This window comes from Anabrus simplex, chromosome 13, assembly GCF_040414725.1.
Source record: "Anabrus simplex isolate iqAnaSimp1 chromosome 13, ASM4041472v1, whole genome shotgun sequence".
In the NCBI taxonomy this organism is placed as follows: domain Eukaryota; kingdom Metazoa; phylum Arthropoda; class Insecta; order Orthoptera; family Tettigoniidae; genus Anabrus; species Anabrus simplex.
Window position 1 is genome coordinate 81,527,150 of NC_090277.1, and position 18,423 is coordinate 81,545,572.

At 39.1% G+C, this 18,423-nt stretch overlaps 1 protein-coding gene across 2 annotated transcripts in view; it reads right to left on the reverse strand.

The window, feature by feature from the left end:
- Nucleotides 1–5,335: 5,335 nt before the first annotated feature.
- Nucleotides 5,336–18,423, reverse strand: part of Adck1 (aarF domain containing kinase 1) — a 31,716-nt gene continuing 18,628 nt past the window's right edge. For both annotated transcript variants that reach the window (XM_067156949.2, XM_067156947.2), the window contains 2 exons: nt 15,589–15,731; nt 5,336–10,085 (listed from right to left, as the gene is read on the reverse strand). In XM_067156949.2, the coding sequence (XP_067013050.1) occupies nt 9,875–10,085; nt 15,589–15,731 (354 nt within the window). In that variant the 3' untranslated portion in view covers nt 5,336–9,874. The remainder of the gene's footprint in view (nt 10,086–15,588; nt 15,732–18,423) is intronic.

Sequence of the window (18,423 nt, forward strand, 5' to 3'; positions counted from 1 at the left end):
ATTATTATTATTTGTTTTAAGAAGAAGCATAACTTGGCAACCATCCTCTATTAACACTAATCAGAGGGAAGAATGTGGAAGGGGTCCAACACATCGAGAAATGAAGGTATCACTACCATCATGTTGCCTTAATCGATAGTTTCCCAGTTTCTGACTTGCAGTTTATTGGGGTTTCTATTGTTCTACTACTTGGAGAGTGGTCATGGCAGTGATTTTTGTTCTAAGAGGAAGTACAACTAAGTAACTGTCTTCTCTGAACAAATGGAGTGAAGACAAAATTAACATAAATACATACTGTACATCTTCATTATGCCTTTCAGCGTTCAGTCTCCAAGCCTCTGTGAATTTACTTACTGCTGCCACAACCCTCTATTTGTTACTAGTTCTGTGGCTTCGTTTAGTTCTATAACAATTACCTTTAAATCATTAGAAATTGGGGACACCGTCGTGTCCGCCTCCGTAGCGTAACAGTTAGTGTTATTAGCTGCTGTCCTCGGCGGCTCGGGTTCGATTTCCGGTACTGTCAGAAATTTGAGAATGGCAGGAGGCTGGTCTGTGGTCCAAATGGTACATGCAGCTCACCTCCATTGGGGATGTGCCTGAAAAGAGCTGCACCACCTCAGGATGAGGACACGAGTTTACTTTACTTACTACTATCATCTTGGTCTCCCTCTACTTCTCTTACCCTCTATAACAATTATTCTCCTAGGTAACCTACCCTCCTTCATTCACCTGACATGACTCCACCAGCGAACCCGGTTTAGGCGTACAACTTCAGCCATCAAGTTCATTCCTAACTCATCCTCTATCTCCTCATTCCAAGTACCCTCCTGCCATTGTTATCACCTGTTCGTCCCCTGTGGGTGGGGGCGGTATAATAACACCCACGATATCCTCTGCCTGTCGTAAGAGGTGACTAAAAGAGGCCCCAGGGGCTCTGAACTCTGGAGCGTGGGTTGGCGACCACGGAGCTCTTAGCCGAGTCCTGGTATTGCTTCCACTCACTTGTGCCAGGCTCCTTACTTTCATCTTTCCTATCCAATCTCTCTTGGTCAACTCTTGTTCTTTTCAGACCCCGACACTATTAGGTTTGCAAGGGCTAGGGAGTCTTTCATTTTCACGCCCTTTGTGGCCCTTGTCTTCCTTTGGCCGATTTTTCAAACTGTCGGACCCCTTCCATTTCTTCCCTCTGATTAGTGTTATATAGAGGATGGTTGCCTAGTTGTACTTCCTCTTAAAACAACAATTACCACCACCACCTGTTTGTACCAGCAATCATTCTCGCTACTTTCATGTCTGTTACTTCTAACTTATGAATAAGATATCCTGAGTCCACCCAGCTATCACTCCCGTACAGGAAAACTGGTCTGAAAACTGATGAGTGTAAAGCTAATTTCGTCTGAGGGTTGACTTCCTTTTCATAGAATACTAGCATGCGTCTGCAGCTTCATGCGCGTTTATTAATTCAACTGCGTTAGATGTTTCTAAACCTTTTAATTAAATGCAAAAGGAAAACTATATATGTTAACATACATAGTTTTCACATTTAATATTGGTCATTTTCTATTATTTTAATATTTCACTCCCCTTCCACCCCTGCCCGTAGGGATGTCTTATCCTACAGTTTTCTTTCCCAAACTGTAAGTCATATGAACATCATGGTTTGTTGAGAGCTATGCTGGAACATGCACACGTACATCCATGATCTCGGTCATTTTGGACATTCCTTTCACTCCTTCTAACCTTCATCCCAATTGGGATCCAGAGTATCATGATTCATCTCAGCTAGCCCAAAGACTATGAACATACCACTAATATGTCATTTTTTTGGATTTTTACATTTCGCCTCTTTCTTTAGGGGTGCTAGGGGTTTCTTGCCCCTACAGTAAATTTTCCTGATAGTAAATTATATGTGTATCTAGTCTGGTTGAGAGCTAGGCTGAAACATACACACGCATTCACCCGTAATCTCTGTCATTTTCAGCATTTCCTTTCTTCACTCCTTCTCACTCCCTATGCAATGGGGAGAAAAGAAGAAGAAGAAAAGTTTTAAGAACATCATAATCTTCAGATACTGTTGGTTAGGCAACCCGCTGATCAGACCTGTCATGCAGTTTACTTACCTTCCCCTATTTTCTTTTTTTCTTCACCCTTCTCATCCCCTGTACCGAACTACCCATCGGATTTCGTTCAAACCACTTCCTAAACCCTCCCAGGAGTAATAAGAACAAATTGTAAAATTTTCAGCCAGATCGCTCCAGTAGTCTTTGAGTCCATTCGAGACATACATACAAACAAACAAACATTCATTTTTTACATATATAGACTATTGATCATAACTGCAAGCTCACCACATTAGCTTTGCTGCTCCTTGATTCAATCTCACTTACTACTACCATTCTGGGAGAAAAAAATTAAAATAAAATAATTTATTCAACAGAGAGAGAATCAAGACACTGTACACCATTGCAGGAACGAGCAGGAAAGCCTGAACACTGCTCAGGTAAATAAGGGATCTCGGGCACTGTGTTCAATGTAGAGGAAGCAAACTATGTGGATTACAAACCAAGGCTTACGACGTTTAAATTCAAAATTCTCAATTGCATTGGCTAATACATGTTTGGTACCGAGCAGGTTGGCATTCGGGAGATAGTGGGTTCAAACCCCACTGTTGACAGCCCTGAAGATGGTTTTCAATTTTCACACCAGGTAAGTATCTTATCTTAATTAAGGCCATGGCCGCTTCTTTCCCACTCCTGACTCTTTCCTATCCCATTGTTCCCTTAAGACCTACCTGTAATTAACACTGAAAAGCCATTGGTACTGTTGCATGTCCACCTTGTCAATACTAATCAAAAGCTATTTAATTCATATTTATTAAAATGTCATAGATGTTTTAGAACCACATCCATTCTCTTCATCAGCAACCAAGAAATCCACCAAATAATCTGTGGAGTTGATACAAAATCATATTAATAATATACTAACAAGTAAGTTATAAATTAAGTAAAATACAAAAATTGTCATTTCTCCCTTAACAAATATAAATGTTAGCTTCAATACAGACCAAAAAACATTTTTTTTCTTGGAATAATACGCAACCTCACTGTAAGCCTCTGTGGCTCAGACAGCACCATGTCGGCATCTCACTGCTGGGTTCTGTGGTTCAAATCCCGGTCACTCCATGTGAGATTTGTGCTGGACAAAGCAGAGGCAGGACAGGTTTTTCTCCAGGTACTTTGGTTTTCCCTGTCATCTTTCATTCCAGCAACACTCTCCAATATCATTTCCTTTGTCAGTCATTAATCATTGCCACAGAGGAGTGCGACAGGATTCGACAGCCGGCACAATTCCTACCCTCGCCACAAGATGGGGGCTTCATTCCTTCCATTCCTGCCTGAAAAACAGGTTGTAGGTTTTCATTTTCAATATGCTACCTCACTCTTTATCCTGTCTAATATATCTCATTTTGGCGCTGCCACCAGTTATTGTGGTTTCCATAAAACCACATAAACTTTGGTCGTGCTATTCGAGGATCCAAACAGGCTTTGAACTGATCTAACAGATGATAATAATACATCGTCATTATAGACTGTTATGCCTTTTAGCATTCAGTCTGAAAACCACTGTGAATTAACTAACACCTGCACAATTCTCTACTTGTAACTAACTCCATGATCTTGTTTAGTTTCACAACTCTTAACTTTAAATTAGTAAAAACTGAACCTAAGTACCATCATCTAGGTTTCCGTCTACTTTTCTTAGCCACCAAAACCGAGACTATTATTCTCTTGGGTAACCTATCCTTCTCCATTTGTTTCATTCAACCCCACCACTAAAGCCAGTTTAGGCTATAGCTTCATCCGCCGAGTTCATCCCTAATAATTTTTATTTTATTTTTACATTTTATGGCCTACATTGGACCATTATAGTCAATTATACAAAGGCTTTTTTAATTTCCTATCAGCCCAATATTTCTTCATTCTAAGAGATGCTGCCTTCCTTTCTTCAATTGAAAACGCTCTCCCATTAGAACTTAACTGATCTTGATCTGTAGCCTGGTGTGTGCCTTGAAGAATCTTAATTTTGTCTGTTTTGATTTTACTTGTAGTTCTTTAATGAAATGAAAATCCTCAGCTTGTTTCCAGTCATTCGACCTAACGAGGAATGGAATGAATGAAGCTCCCATCTTGCGGCGAGGGTAGGAATTGTGCCAGCTGCCGAAGCCTGTTACACTCCTCCGTGACAATGATTAATGAATGACAGATGAAATGAAATTTGGAGTGTGTTGCTGGAATGAAAGATGACAGGGAAAACTGGAGTAACCTGTTCCACCTCCGCTTTGTCCAGCACAAATCTCACATGGAGTGACCGGGATTTGAACCACGGAACCCAGCGGTGAGAGATCGGTGCGCTGCCACCTGAAACACAGAGGCTACACTTGTAGTTCTTTAATATCCTCCTTAATTTCCATAATCCATTTAATCTTGGTCTTGCTATTCCATAATTTTTCAATTCTTCTGCTAATTCTGGACTTAGGTATTCTGATAAGGTGCCCAAAGAATGATATACATATTTACTTAACTTGATACTATTAATTTATTCATGTTCTAATAATTCTTCTTCTTTCTGTCTTAAGTATTTTGTCTATTTCATCTGTATTAGTAGTTTTAAAAATGGATTCACAATCACATATAAATTATTTGTGGCTGTGACTGTTTTATGTCTTAATTTTGCTATCGATAAGCATTTTTATTGTATGTAGTCTTGGTAATGTAATTTGCTTTGTTTAGTGCCACTCATTAAGATAAGTTATAATTTCTTCTAAATATTTAAATTTATCAACAGTTTTGATTTCTTGTGAATTATTTTATTTACCAGTGGTGTATCTGTAAACATGATCTCAGTTTTTCAAAGGATATTCTAAAATCTATTTTTTGTGCTATTTCTTGTAGAGATTTAATTTGGTGTCGAGTTTCCTGAATTTTGTTGGGCAATAGAGCACTAAACAGTTTAAAAATTTTGTTTGTAACCTAAAATTTTTATTTTTCCTAATAATAATAACAATAAGTAGCCTTCGAAGATTTGGGCACAACAAAAAATGTGTTGCATGAAGTCAAAATTGGTAGGCAGTTGAGCAGCGATTTTTTGGGCTAAGTTTTCTGATTAATCTTGAAACTGTTGCACTGAAGACCAATTTCTTGTTCACAGTGTCGTCATTGTACATGAGACATTCTGGCCAGCAACATTTCATTTCCAGACAGGAGAAGGAGTGCAGGTGGAGAAAGGATATTAAAAAAAAAAAAAAGAAAACAAATACCACCATAGTTTTTCTTACAATTTTTTATGGAAAGAAAAATACATCAAACATTTGGTAAAAATTTGCAGTTCTTTTCAAAATTCTTGTACAGAAAAAAAATGCAGGTTTCTAACAAGGCAAGCTGATGATATGGACAACAATGGCAAGTTTCATGTATCTCGGCATATACAGCATTTAAGTCTACGTTTGAATATTTAAAAAATATTTAAAACCCTGTTTCTTTCTTCACAAAAAGATCCTTTGCCTGAAAATGCCACTGATAACAATCCAGGTATTTCATATTCTTGTTCCCATGTACAACTAGCTTATGTTCTGGACCGGAGGTAAGTTGGAGTCAAGTGTATTCAACCACTACTCGGCTTCACTAACACCATTGAGACAACTTCAAATTCTTTAGTGTGGGAGCTGCTCAACTGATGGTTTCATAACAGAGAAGTACTCAAAATTGCACGTGCACACCACCATACAATGGCGCAATGCACAGCACAACCAAAGCTAGGAAGAATGTTGAATGAATAGGTGCATAATAGAACATTCAGCTAAAAAAGAAAAAGGACTGGTGGCAATTTTAAAAGTGAATGGGGACTGACATTTATTTTTGTAATGCCTACCATGAGCACAATATGTTTCATTTGTAGAGGCATGATTAAGAGCATAAGGAAGTCTTTGATCAGAAGACATTACAGTACCCCTCACAAGGAGCACTAACAAGGGAAGGGTGCATACCGGGGGAATCACGGATCTTGTGTAAATTCTGCATGCATGTTAAATGAGACAAGAATAACACAATGGCCAAAACGTTTCTTTCGTAAATTAATGTATGCAACCTACAGAAAGCGATAAATTTTGCGTGTTTGAATTGGCTATGCAGGACTGTGGCGTGTGCTGGGTTCACTCGTTGAGGGACCGTGCCACTGGCCCTTTCTATTTCGTTACTAATTGCGTAGCACGTCGCGAAAATGATGTAGCGGCATTAAGAGACAATTTCATTCCTGCATTGATTGTGGGTCAATAAAGGCAACAGAGTAAGATTATTGTAGTGAAAATAATGGTTAATCATTATAACAAGGGACGTTATGCACGAAAGCAAGTTATTCCTTATAGCTTCTGCAACAATGATGCTTGTGGTATAGCTCATTCCATGTTAAGAAAACAGTATTGCTCTTATGGACCTACAAGGAGTGAACACACCCCCTCTGAGACACCCATAACTCCTCATGATTAAGGGATATTATACTGTACTTTGTAATGTATTATGAAAGATAAAAAGGATGAGGCATTTTTGTCGTGAGCTATTAAAATAATTACATAACATTTTATTTTTCATAAATATAATCGTAGGGAGGAAGCACAATTGTAGGAACAGCCATCGCTTAGTTGCCTTCTGTAGCAAAGTCATCTACAGTATTTATTCATAAATGAATTAATGAATGAATGAATCCCATGGGTTCAAACTCATGACGCCAATATTTTGGCTCTGTCATAGTTACCTGTTACAGTCATTGGTGGGACTACTAACCTCCTATGGGTAGGAGCAATAGAATACATCCATGGTGTCCCCTGCCTGTCATGAGAGCTGACTATAAGGGGGACCCGGGGCTCCGAACATGGGAGTGTGGGTTGGTGACCACAGTCCCTCTAGCTGAGTCTAGCATTGTTTCTACTTTCTTGTGAACACATCTGGGTCACCGTGCAGGGAATGAGGAGAGCTGTTTAATGAACACTTCCTTGTCTTCTAAGCAGATCTTAATTAAAACAGTGTACAGTAAGCACCTGCAAATAACAGACTTCTTCAGGGCTCAATAATCGTAAGCTGTCTAGCTCCATGGCTAAATGGTTAGCGTGCTGACCTTTGGTCAGAGGGGTCCCGGGTCCGATTCCTGGCAGGGTTGGGAATTTTAACCATCAATAATTTCACTGACACGGGGGCTGGGTGTATGTGTCGTCTTCATCATCATTTCATCCTCGTCAAGATGCACAGGACGCCTATGGGTGTCAAATCAAACGACCAGCACCTGGCGAGCCGAACATTTTCTCGGGCACCCCCGGCACTAAAAGCCATACACCATTTTAGTCGTAAGAACAGTGCATGAAAAGGGTGTCTACAGATTTGAGCAAACCATTTTTCGTGACTTTCATGACCATTTACTAAAATAATTCATGATTCAATAGAAACAGGCAATAATGATTTAGAAAGAATTCCCCACAACTCAAACTTTTGGCACTTTCACCAAATATCCCACCCTCATTCTTTCTAGTTAGTTTTTATTTACATTCATTATGTAATAAGTAGGCAAGTCAATATGTATCAGCAATTTTGCTCAAATTGTCTTTAGGTTGGTTCTATGGTGCTGTGTGCTCATCAACCGCTAGATGGCACCGTTGTCTACGTCTGTGGTAGGTTTCAGCATTATCAGATCAGTACAACTTGCGGTGTTGCGACATAAAGAAGGCCGAGCCACTCTCTGTTTGTACCAAGGAAGAACAGCATTCCGTAATCAGTTTTCTGTGGTCCTGCGATGTACCAGGAGCATAGAAGACATTCAGTACAATATGGGGACAATGTTTTGCCACAGCGAAGTGTTTACCAATGGACTGAACAGTTCAAAAGAGGCCGCATGAGCGTGAAGGATGAAGAAAGATCCGGGCATCCATCTGCAACCGTAACTGATGCTAATATTGAACAAGTGAGTGATATGATCCTGAATAACAGACGACTGACCGTTGATGACATGGCAAACCATACGCACATTAGCTCCGATCAACAGGTGGAGGAAGCGGTGCATACGTGGCTTACTGCACAACCAAAAACCTTTTTTTTTTTTTGCAAAGGGTATCAGAAAGCTTGTGAAACAGTGGATATAAATAAAAAGTGTGTACTCTTTTTGTAATAAATAATAAAAATTGATTGCAGATACTAATTAACTTGCCCCCATACATTTAGCAGGTAATTTCACAAAAATATTGCACTTACAACGATCACAATAAAAAATTACCTACCTATATTCATTTAACAATTTATTTTAAATTAGGGGTGCCACTATGTTAATTACAGTATCCAGAAGTCTTACACTTTCAACCATATGACAAAATATGTGGTTTAGAAATAAGAACAGCAAATCCAGTACACAATATAGTTGGGATAACAGAAGGATGAAGACAGTAATTGATTACTTCGTAGCAGAAAGTGCAAGCTGAGTTGATGGATGTCTCTACCAGGAGAAGCATTTGGTGGGGACCATCCAGGAGTGGTAGCAATAATAATAGTGAGAAAAATTGAAAGAATAAAGGAAATAAGAGAGAAGAAAATAAAAATATGAATATTAGAAGATAAAAATGTACAGGAGATATTGAAACAACAAATTCCAGCAATGGAAGGGTCCAAGTTTAATCGAACAAAATTAAAGAAAAAGAATAGTGGAAGAGAGAGGAAGTTGGAGAACTACATAAATGCCCCAACCCAGCTGGATAAGGAGAAATGATGATGATAAGAATAAATGCGTTTATGAAATGAAGCATGGCACTGATGATTTATTCACTGTAGAGACTACTAAACTTCAAGTATATTAAGTTCTCCATTTGCTATTTTCATGACCTGAAAACAAAATTCAAGACTTTCATGCCTTGTAGACACCCGGATGAATTTTTTTTCTTATTGAACAATGTTCAGTATGTCACTAACAGAACTGTTTTATAGTAATATGCTACTTCTTTCTATAGTATTTTTAAGATAATCAATTTTTGTGTCACTTGCTAATTTAATTCTGCTTGGAAGAAGAATTTCACTTATAGTTAACTTCGGCTATAATGAATCAAATATATGAGTCCATAGAAATTTATTATACCCACAGTTGACTGTATTTCTGTCACTGAAAACTTATTTTTATTTTTTAAAATTTAATCCCCACCCCCCGTGTTAATTCTAGTAATTAAAGGTATATCTTTTGGTTATTGCTTGTAGTTTTATGTATTTATGAGGTTTTAAAATTTGAATATGTGTTACATGATTTATGTGTTGATGTTTTAAATATTTTGGTTGCAAAACCACAACATTTCATTTAATCTGATCTTCTCTGAGCAATCCCCTGCAAATAGGGTTAAACTGGAATTCCGTAATATAAAATCTTTGTCAGTCGATGATGAAGTGTACGTCCTGGTTGCTGAAGCTCAACTGGGACAACATGTTTGGGCTAACATTAAAGCTTCGTTGTGGCCACAATGGTGCAAACGACTAGGGTGCTTGGCATAACACTAGAATGTTCTTTTCTATACCTGAGACTACTAAATCACTTGTACAAAAGATAATACAAGCTCACTGCACACTACAGAGAGCACGCCTGAGAGACGAACCCAGGACAATATTAAGAACAGGCATTTGTTTTAAAAATTAAACATTTATAAACAGAACAAATCGTTTTTACGAACATTAGAGTCTGACTCAACACATTCCAAGATACAACAGAAAATTAAATACAGTATTTCTGTACAAGTCTCGTAATAAAATATCCTCTTTCTCAATGTACAATGGAAAATATAAATACATATAAAGAACTATCATATCCTGTACATCATTAAACTCTTTATCCTATTGAAGAAAGGGAATGAGCGAACAGTTAAGTAGGTGTAATAGACTTGTAGTTTGAAGAGGGCCCACTTTTCTGACAGAGAAGTCTGCCAACGAGAAAAACGGGTAGTGCACTGCTTCTGCCGCTCACCGTACACGCTCTGAATGCAGCACTTGGACATGACGAGGAAAGAAGCCATCCTGAGAAACAGAAATTAAATGTACTAAGACACATTCTTCCTCAAGTACCTCTAAGCAAGTGGTTTCACCTATAAGGCAAAAAAATATTTATCCCAAAACAAAAGCAAGTAAAATATTTCAATTGTCTTCTTGACGCAGAGCTCTAAATAATTTCTAGACAAGGTGTGCAACGAACAGTGTTAAACATCTCATTGTATCTAGTATTAAAGTCTGAGCTTGGTGCGATGTCAATGGGCAACGCTTTTTTATAAATTTTGTTTATAGTTTGCTTTACGTCATACCGATAGACATGGGTCTTATGGCGATGATGGGATAACAAAGTTTACTTTACAAATAAAAAGTCTTATATTGTCCTCCTTTTCAGTCAATATAAGACTTTTAATTTGTAAAGTGATAACCATCAATACGGAATGAGAATTATAACATGCAATGGGATAGCAAAGGGCTAGGAATGGGAAGGAAGCGGCCATGGCCTTAATTAAGGCATAGCCACAGAACACAGTAAACGGGTGATGCAATTGCATCTTTATCTTGAGGGCTTAACGAGAACGGACACCGTTGTTGCAAGCTTTCTCAGAAAATACATTCGTCTGGAGATCAATTTAGAACGTAGTTCTGAAAATGAACTCAGATTACGACTTTGTCGCCTTGTATAAAACTGAACACAGTTTACACATGTATAGTTCAAATTTAATCGGAGTTCATAAAAGTGGACGTTGCAACACCGCAAAACAAATGAAATACGAAATAGATTGTTGGATAAAACTTACATGGTGGGATTGACCTGGCCGTGACTGTCAACCAATGAAATACGAAATTGCTTTGCTCCTTGGATAATACTTACACGATGAACTGAGTTGGCCGTGACTGTCGGCAAATGAACATCGTTTGCAGCATGTACTGGAATTTCTCTATATGCTTTCCTTGCAGTGAACACAGGCGAAGGAAAAACGGATCTCCGTCTTTGCTCAGTCAACCCGTGTTTTTTTTTTCCTGATCCCGACGTTATTAGATTTGCGAAGCCTAGCAAGTCTTTCATTTTCACGGCTTTTGTAGCCATTAAAGGTGTTACATCAAACATTTGATCATAATGCTTTTATGAGGACAGCAGAGCGAATACGTAGCTGTCAGGAAAAGGTGAAGCAACTGTACATGTCAATAGCTACCTCATGTTTCAAACGTAGCACGAATTGCACAGGGCAGTCCCCAGCTGGCAAATAAAGCAGGTTTGAATATATTTACATTTTCTCGAGAAGTACTTGGATCAATTTTCGGAATAATCACAGTACTGAACTAGTAATGTTCATAGATTTAAGGCTAGGTGTAGAAAACAGTGTTGTTCCATTTTAAAAACAAAGTTAATAACATTATCTCAGAGGATATTGACGCATTCTATCTTGAACAGTCCATAGAATATGCTGAATTACCCTCTATATATCCCAGTAATGAGACATCTTGAAACATGAACAAGATAATGTAATATCGTAAGCAATTCATAGAGGTTATGTTGTAGAATTATGTTTCACTGCATTATAAGAAGCATAATACAGCTTATATATGGATAAAAACTATAGCTAACAATGTATTAGGTTAGTCTTTTGTGCATTTTCTTATTTTCTTATCGTAACAACACAGGTAATATTATGTTCACAATCAGCTGTTCTTCTATCTCAAATAGAAAACAACTCCTTGAACTGAGATCAAACACTGTGATTGGATAAATTTCTCCAGTCAAAGTTAATCCTAGTTCAGTGTGAATTGATCTCAGATTAACGTTTATACAACAAAACATCCGAATTTAGCATGAACTGAGATCAATTTCATCTCTGATCTAAGATCAAACGGTTCATACAACCGGCCCTAAAAGTATTCTATGCCAGAAGAGAACAGTCATATTATTCACTCCCATCAAGCAAGTCATGCTTTTGCATTCAAGAATAAGACTATAAAAAGGTGGAAATAAGAACAATACTATGCAAATAATAATATAACGATGGACCAGGAAACGAAGGGCAAAGTGAGGAAAGGAAGTTAAGAATCTGCATCAGAGATGCTCAGCTGGGCATCAGTTGAAGCTAACCCAGTGCAGCTGGGTTGGTCTGACGTCAATGCGGGCAGCTTACGTAGTAAGCATACGTCACAGTGAAGCGAGAAAACGAACACTTGGATAGGAATGACAGAATTTTCATTAAAAAAAAAAAAAAGTAAAATTCCTGTTATTCATTAAGCAAAATGTAATATTATTACATAATGCAATAATGATTTTGCAGTGTTGTAGCATTGTGTGACTTTCCCTGTTCACTGAATTTCTGAAAATAGTATTTAAAATTTAAGAGGTGTCCGATGATAACAGCTAGCCTCTAAATGGCGGGAGGGAGTTTCATCACGAGTGAGGACACAGATATTTACTATCCAAGATTGAAGTACAACAGCAACTTAAAAGTATCTACCAGATAGATGTACGTTATACCGTCAAATAGATAACCTCATCGATTTTATTCCCAGTAAGCATGATTGGATTGTTGGTGAGTTTATCAGATAATTTAAATCCAAACAACCACAAGCCACAGCTTATCCACCTTAACTCCGTATTATATACGAACTGCTTCTAAAGCACCTCTTGAAATTTAATAGTGAAAATTGTAATTCATTATGTACAGTACAAAAATATTTGAGGTTGTAGGCCTAAATCTTTATTGTATCCAGTCAAAATACATAAACTGCAATGAACATAAATAACTTATTTCTTACAACATAAATTGAAAATGACTTGGATTTCTGCCTCCATTTCGAACGCAGGTATCGCAGCAGTGATCGAGAGTGTGTGGGAGGACTTCGCCTAACCTTTCACGGCCTGTGTCCCCCTGTGGGTGGGGGTGGTAGAATAACACTCACGGTATCCACTGCCTGTCGTAAGAGGCGATTAAAAGGGGCCCCAGGGGCTCTGAACTTTAGAGCGTGGATTGGCAACCACGGAGCCCTTAGCTGAGTCCTGGCATTGCTTCCACTTACCTGTGCCAGGCTCCTCACTTTCATCTGTCCTATCTAACCTCCCTTGGTCAACTCTTGTTCTTTTCAGACCCCGACGGTATTACGTATGGAGGCCTAGGGAGTCTTTCATTTTCATGCCCTTCGTGGCCCTTGTCTTTCTTTGGCCGATACCTTCATTTTTTGAAGTGTCACATCCCTTCCATGTTTTCTCTCTGATTAGTGTTATATAGAGGATGGGTGCCTAGTTGTACTTCCTCTTAAAACAATAATCACTAGGAGAGTTGGCCGTGCGGTTAGGAGCGCACTGCTGTGAGCTTGCATCCAGGAGACAGTGGGTTCGAATCCCACTGTCGGCAGCCCTGAAGATGATTTTCCATTTTCATACCAGGCAAAGGCTGGGGCTGTACCTTAATGAAGGCCACGGCCACCTCCTTCCTATTCCTAGGCCTTTCCTGTCCCATCGTCGCCATAAGACCTATCTGTGTCGGTGCGACGTAAAGAAAGAAAAAAAAAATCACCACCACCACTCACGGCCTGTGACGTAACCAAACGTCACTGTGGTTGAAATAACATGTTGCGCTCATCGCTGCCAGCGCGCCCACTTACAGTGCTGGGCGCCCATGGGATGGAGTGCCCAGCGTAAGCACCTGTGATCTTAAAAGGGAAAGAAACAAACAACGGAAAATGTAAGTCATAGTGTATATAGGTAGGTAGAAACACGACAGTAAGGGCACAGCCACTTCCTTCCAACTCCTAAGGCCTTTCCTATCCTATCTTTGAACATCCTTTGTCTTCTGCCATTAACCTCTTAATCCGATGAGTAGTGTACAGTTACATCTATTGCCAGTAACTTAAAACATCAAAATATGCTTATTATTAGTACGCCTAAATATAAGTAGTAAAAGATTCTACTTAATGTACCATAATACTCATATAGTCTCTTTGTAAATTTAATTCTATGAATTAAAACCACCAATTCCTTTGTAGAATGCACTTGTAACTTGTGAAAATTTACTTGCGGTTCTTTATTTATGAAACAGGAATCAGCTTGTAAATGGCAAATTTATAATTACTAACTTGTAAAGAACAACTTGTATTTTGTGTGTTGCTTTCAATAATGTTGACCTTTTGGGTTCCTTTTCTCCATTTTTGTTTGACTTATGTTCCTAAATTTTTATTGTATGCAGCTCCATTTTTGTGGCTCTTCACTTCTCCTGTGTTTATCCAGCTTTCTTCTTATCCTACGCTTCCGACATTAAGACTCAAGATGGCCCCTCAATGCCCGCCCTGGTAAGCAAAAACGAGCTTGCTGAGTGCTGAGATGATGTAAATGTAGAAGAACTGGGTTTGATATCAAAAGAGCCCATTTCTCTGTGAAGATCTGGAAACTCTCCTTGTTCCTTTGTGTTTTAATGTTTGTTGTCTTGCCTCCTCTACCCACACTCATCTGTCCTGGTGTTTATCCTATTACACATTCATTTTCATGTTCTTTACTCTATTTATGACTTAAACAGGAAAATGAACGGTGACAAGTTTCCAATTACAGTGATTTGGTTATGTCATATTTCTAGAAGGAAGCCCACCTGGTGGCTATGATCATTAAGACGTTGAAGTCTAAATGGTCTGACACTGTGGTTAGCCGGTTCGAGTCCCACTGGTCGAAAAAATTTCACATCAGAATGCTGGCCGGCAGGGTAGGAGAGGTGGTGACATACAATTTCTAATCACTAGATTGCGTACCAAAAGCCTGGATTAAATTCCAAACCTCTCCGCAGTGCTTATATGGAGTGAGGGCACATTACGCTGTTGATGGCGATTCATCCATTGGATAGGGACATTAAAGCCTTGAGCAACCCCTTGGTGCTATTCGACAGGAGTAGGCTATGTGCCAGCACCAAGTTTCACCCTCTCCCTTCCTGCTATCACATATCACATCATTCATTTCTTGTAATTTGCTTTACGTCGCACCGACACAGACAGGTCTTATGGCAACGAAGGGGTAGGAAAGGGATAGGAGTGGGAAGCATTTGCTTGCTGTGAAAATGGAAAACCACAGAGAACAATCTTCAGGGCTGCCAACAGTCGGGTTCGAAACCACTATTTCCCGGATGCAAGTTCACAGCTGCACACCCCTAACTGCACGGCCAACTCACCTGGTGTCATTCATTTCATCTCATTAACTCCTCTGATGAGGATGACGCCAGTAAGGGTATCCGGTCATAAAAACCCGCCACGACAGATTCCTCTCGCTTCCTATCCGACCCCGTAGAGAAACGGGACAAGGGTTGGACAATCAAAACAAATAAACAATATTTCTGTAAGGAAAGAAAGTGGTAAAGTGGTGGCTGAATACAGAAATCAACAGAAGATCCGTAGGACGACCCAGGAGGAAATGGCTGATGCAAATAAAACAAGATGTAGAAGCATCATCGGCGATAGATTCCTTGGACAGTTACTGTACAAAAATATGTGTTCTAGTGTGGAGTGCTTGCAACTCGTGGTGGTGGCTTACCGTGATTCAGTCTTCAGAGTGTGCTCGATGCCTCGCATCAAATCGTTTGTTTTCAAAATCAACAGGATCTGCCGATTCACTCTCGCAAGCACGTCTGATATCTGAGGTAGTAATCCAGGAATTTCCTTTTGGAACATCTCTTTCTGCAAAGAAATTATACATCAACAATTGAGAGTATAAATTATTACTGAAAGAGAGTAGGGGAGGGGAAATTAAAGACGACAACAACAACAACAACAACAACAAAACAACAACAACAACACAAATTTACATACCAGATGTATGCACATGTTTATTCAAAATATTGGCCACTGGCTTCTACACACTTCACCCATCTTTTAAGTAAATTATGAATACCATGCCAGAAAAATTGCTCGACAAACGCTAGTGTTTGGCAGACTCAACTTGTGTGTGTTGGTAGGCTAATGTCAGACAAACTGAAGAAATGTGTCAAATTCATACGCTGCGTACTGTTCGCTGGCACTATCTCTTAGTGAAACCGGAATAGACTTATGTATAGTCCATTAGAGACTGTTATGCCTTTCAGCGTTCAGTCTACAAGTCTCTGCGAACTTACTAAACGTCTCCACAAACCTCTTTCTGTAGCAAGTTTTGTGGCCTCATTTAGTTCCATACCCCTTATACAGAGTTTCTCTTATAAACCCAGACCATCCAGCAGTGTTTTTACTCTCCCAGACCTAAGCATCCGTACGGGAGGTGCACGCATAGTTTTTTACCATGCCAAGAGTGTGCACGTGTTCAACCTAGCATCAGTAGCCAGTCTGCATCTCAGCTGTTAACATGGTGGGACAGTTATCATTGCATACAAACAGTTTTATCGGAGGAAAACCTAGATGACATTGGTGCGCATCTTGAACGGTCACTGAATAAATCACTTACAAAATTATTAGAAGTAGGGGTTTCGGTTTCTTCTGCACAAAGAGCTACAATGCTGTACAGGTTTGCATGGGCCCATTGTTTAAAACCTGCTGATCCAGCCACAGGAGCGAAATACTGTGAGTGGTATCTTGCATCATTGAATGATCGTTTATTCGACCCACAGCTTGTGTTATTTTTGGATGAGGGCTGGTTTCATCTTAACTGTCGTGCTATTGGTGTGCAGAAAATCCTAATGGTACTTATGAAGTCCCTCATTATGAAGGATGACACTTTTAGCATCTTTTATATGATAAGATTGCATATAAGATTGTATACATGCTGAAAGCAGGGCAGCCGCTCGCGATGTAAGTTGGGCTGAGGCAGCTGCTGTAGCGCAGAGTACAAACACCGTGCGCTCGGTCTGGGTTTGTAAGAAAGACCCTGTATTTTAAACATTAGAAACCGAGTCTAACCATCCTTGTCTTTGTCTCCCTCTACTCCTCTTACTGTCCGTTACCAAGTCCATTATTCTCCTGCGTAACCTATCCTCCTCCTAATATGATCCCACCACCAAAGCCAGTTTATGCATACTGCTTATCAGACAAGTTCATTTCTAACTTAGCCTTTACCTCCTCCTTCTGAGTACCCTCCTGCCATTGTTCCAACCTGTTTGTACCAGCGATCATCCTCGCTAATTTCATGCCTGTTACTTCTAACTTATGAATGATATACCCTGAATCTACCCAGTTTTCACTCCCATACAGCAAAGTTGGTCTGAAAATAGATCTGTGCAAAGATAGTTTCATCTGGGATGCAAGCTCACAGCTGCGCGTCCCTTATCGCACGGCCAACTTGCCCGGTAAAACCTTGAATGAACACCAATACAGTAAATCTAACTCTCAAAGGAAAACTGCCTCTGGCTATATTACATGAAAAAAAAAAAAAACTTTGGGATTCAAAGCAACCAATAAGAGAAGCCTTCAGTGACTAAAGTAACATTTTGAAATGGCAAGAGATTCAAAATATATTATAAATTCTGCAAACATTAGCTTAAGATCACGAGAAACAATTAACTGATTGGGAGGTCGTAAAGCAAAGTAAAAAGTCAGGAGAATTGGCAGATATGTCAAAGGAACAATTTCATATTCACCAAAGTTTTGGAATAATGAACTGAAGAATGAGCCATCTCTCAAGGTTGTATGACGTACTGAACCCCTGCAATTTTGTGCTCTTTACAGAATTGTATATTAAAACACCAAGTTTCTTAAAAGCATATCCTGTCAGTTTAACGTGATATTCAAACACACATACAGACAGCAACTGAACTGGTGGTCTCTATGATCTTTATACGACATGGAAAAGTAGTCAATCAAAATTATCATTTTCATACTGTACAGACTAAATGTACGTTTTATTTATATGGATGTACTGATTTCTGGAAGGAAAAAAAACCCCACACCAAATATGAATTTTCCAATATTAACACACCGACTGCTGCCTGTACAGACTAAATGTACGTTTTATTTATATGGATGTACTGATTTCTGGAAGGAAAAAAACCCCCACACCAAATATGAATTTTCCAATATTAACACACCGACTGCTGCCTGTACAGACTAAATGTACGTTTTATTTATATGGATGTACTGATTTTTGGAAGGAAAAAAAAAAAAAAAAACCACCAAATATGAATTTTCCAATATTAACACACCGAATGCTGCCTAACGCTTGTGTGTCGCCTGGTTCCGATGCTACGCAACAAAAACCTGAATTTCTTCAACCACATTAGCCCCAAATTCGTCTGATGACCTTGCTGTTTACTTTGCACGCGCATATGATGGAACAAGAAACATGTTAATAGGAGCTCAGAGGCCTAGCACACAGTGAGCTATGTAGTGATGAATAAAAGTACTACTTGCTATAAGCCAACGGTACAGCATTCCTGAATTTAAAACT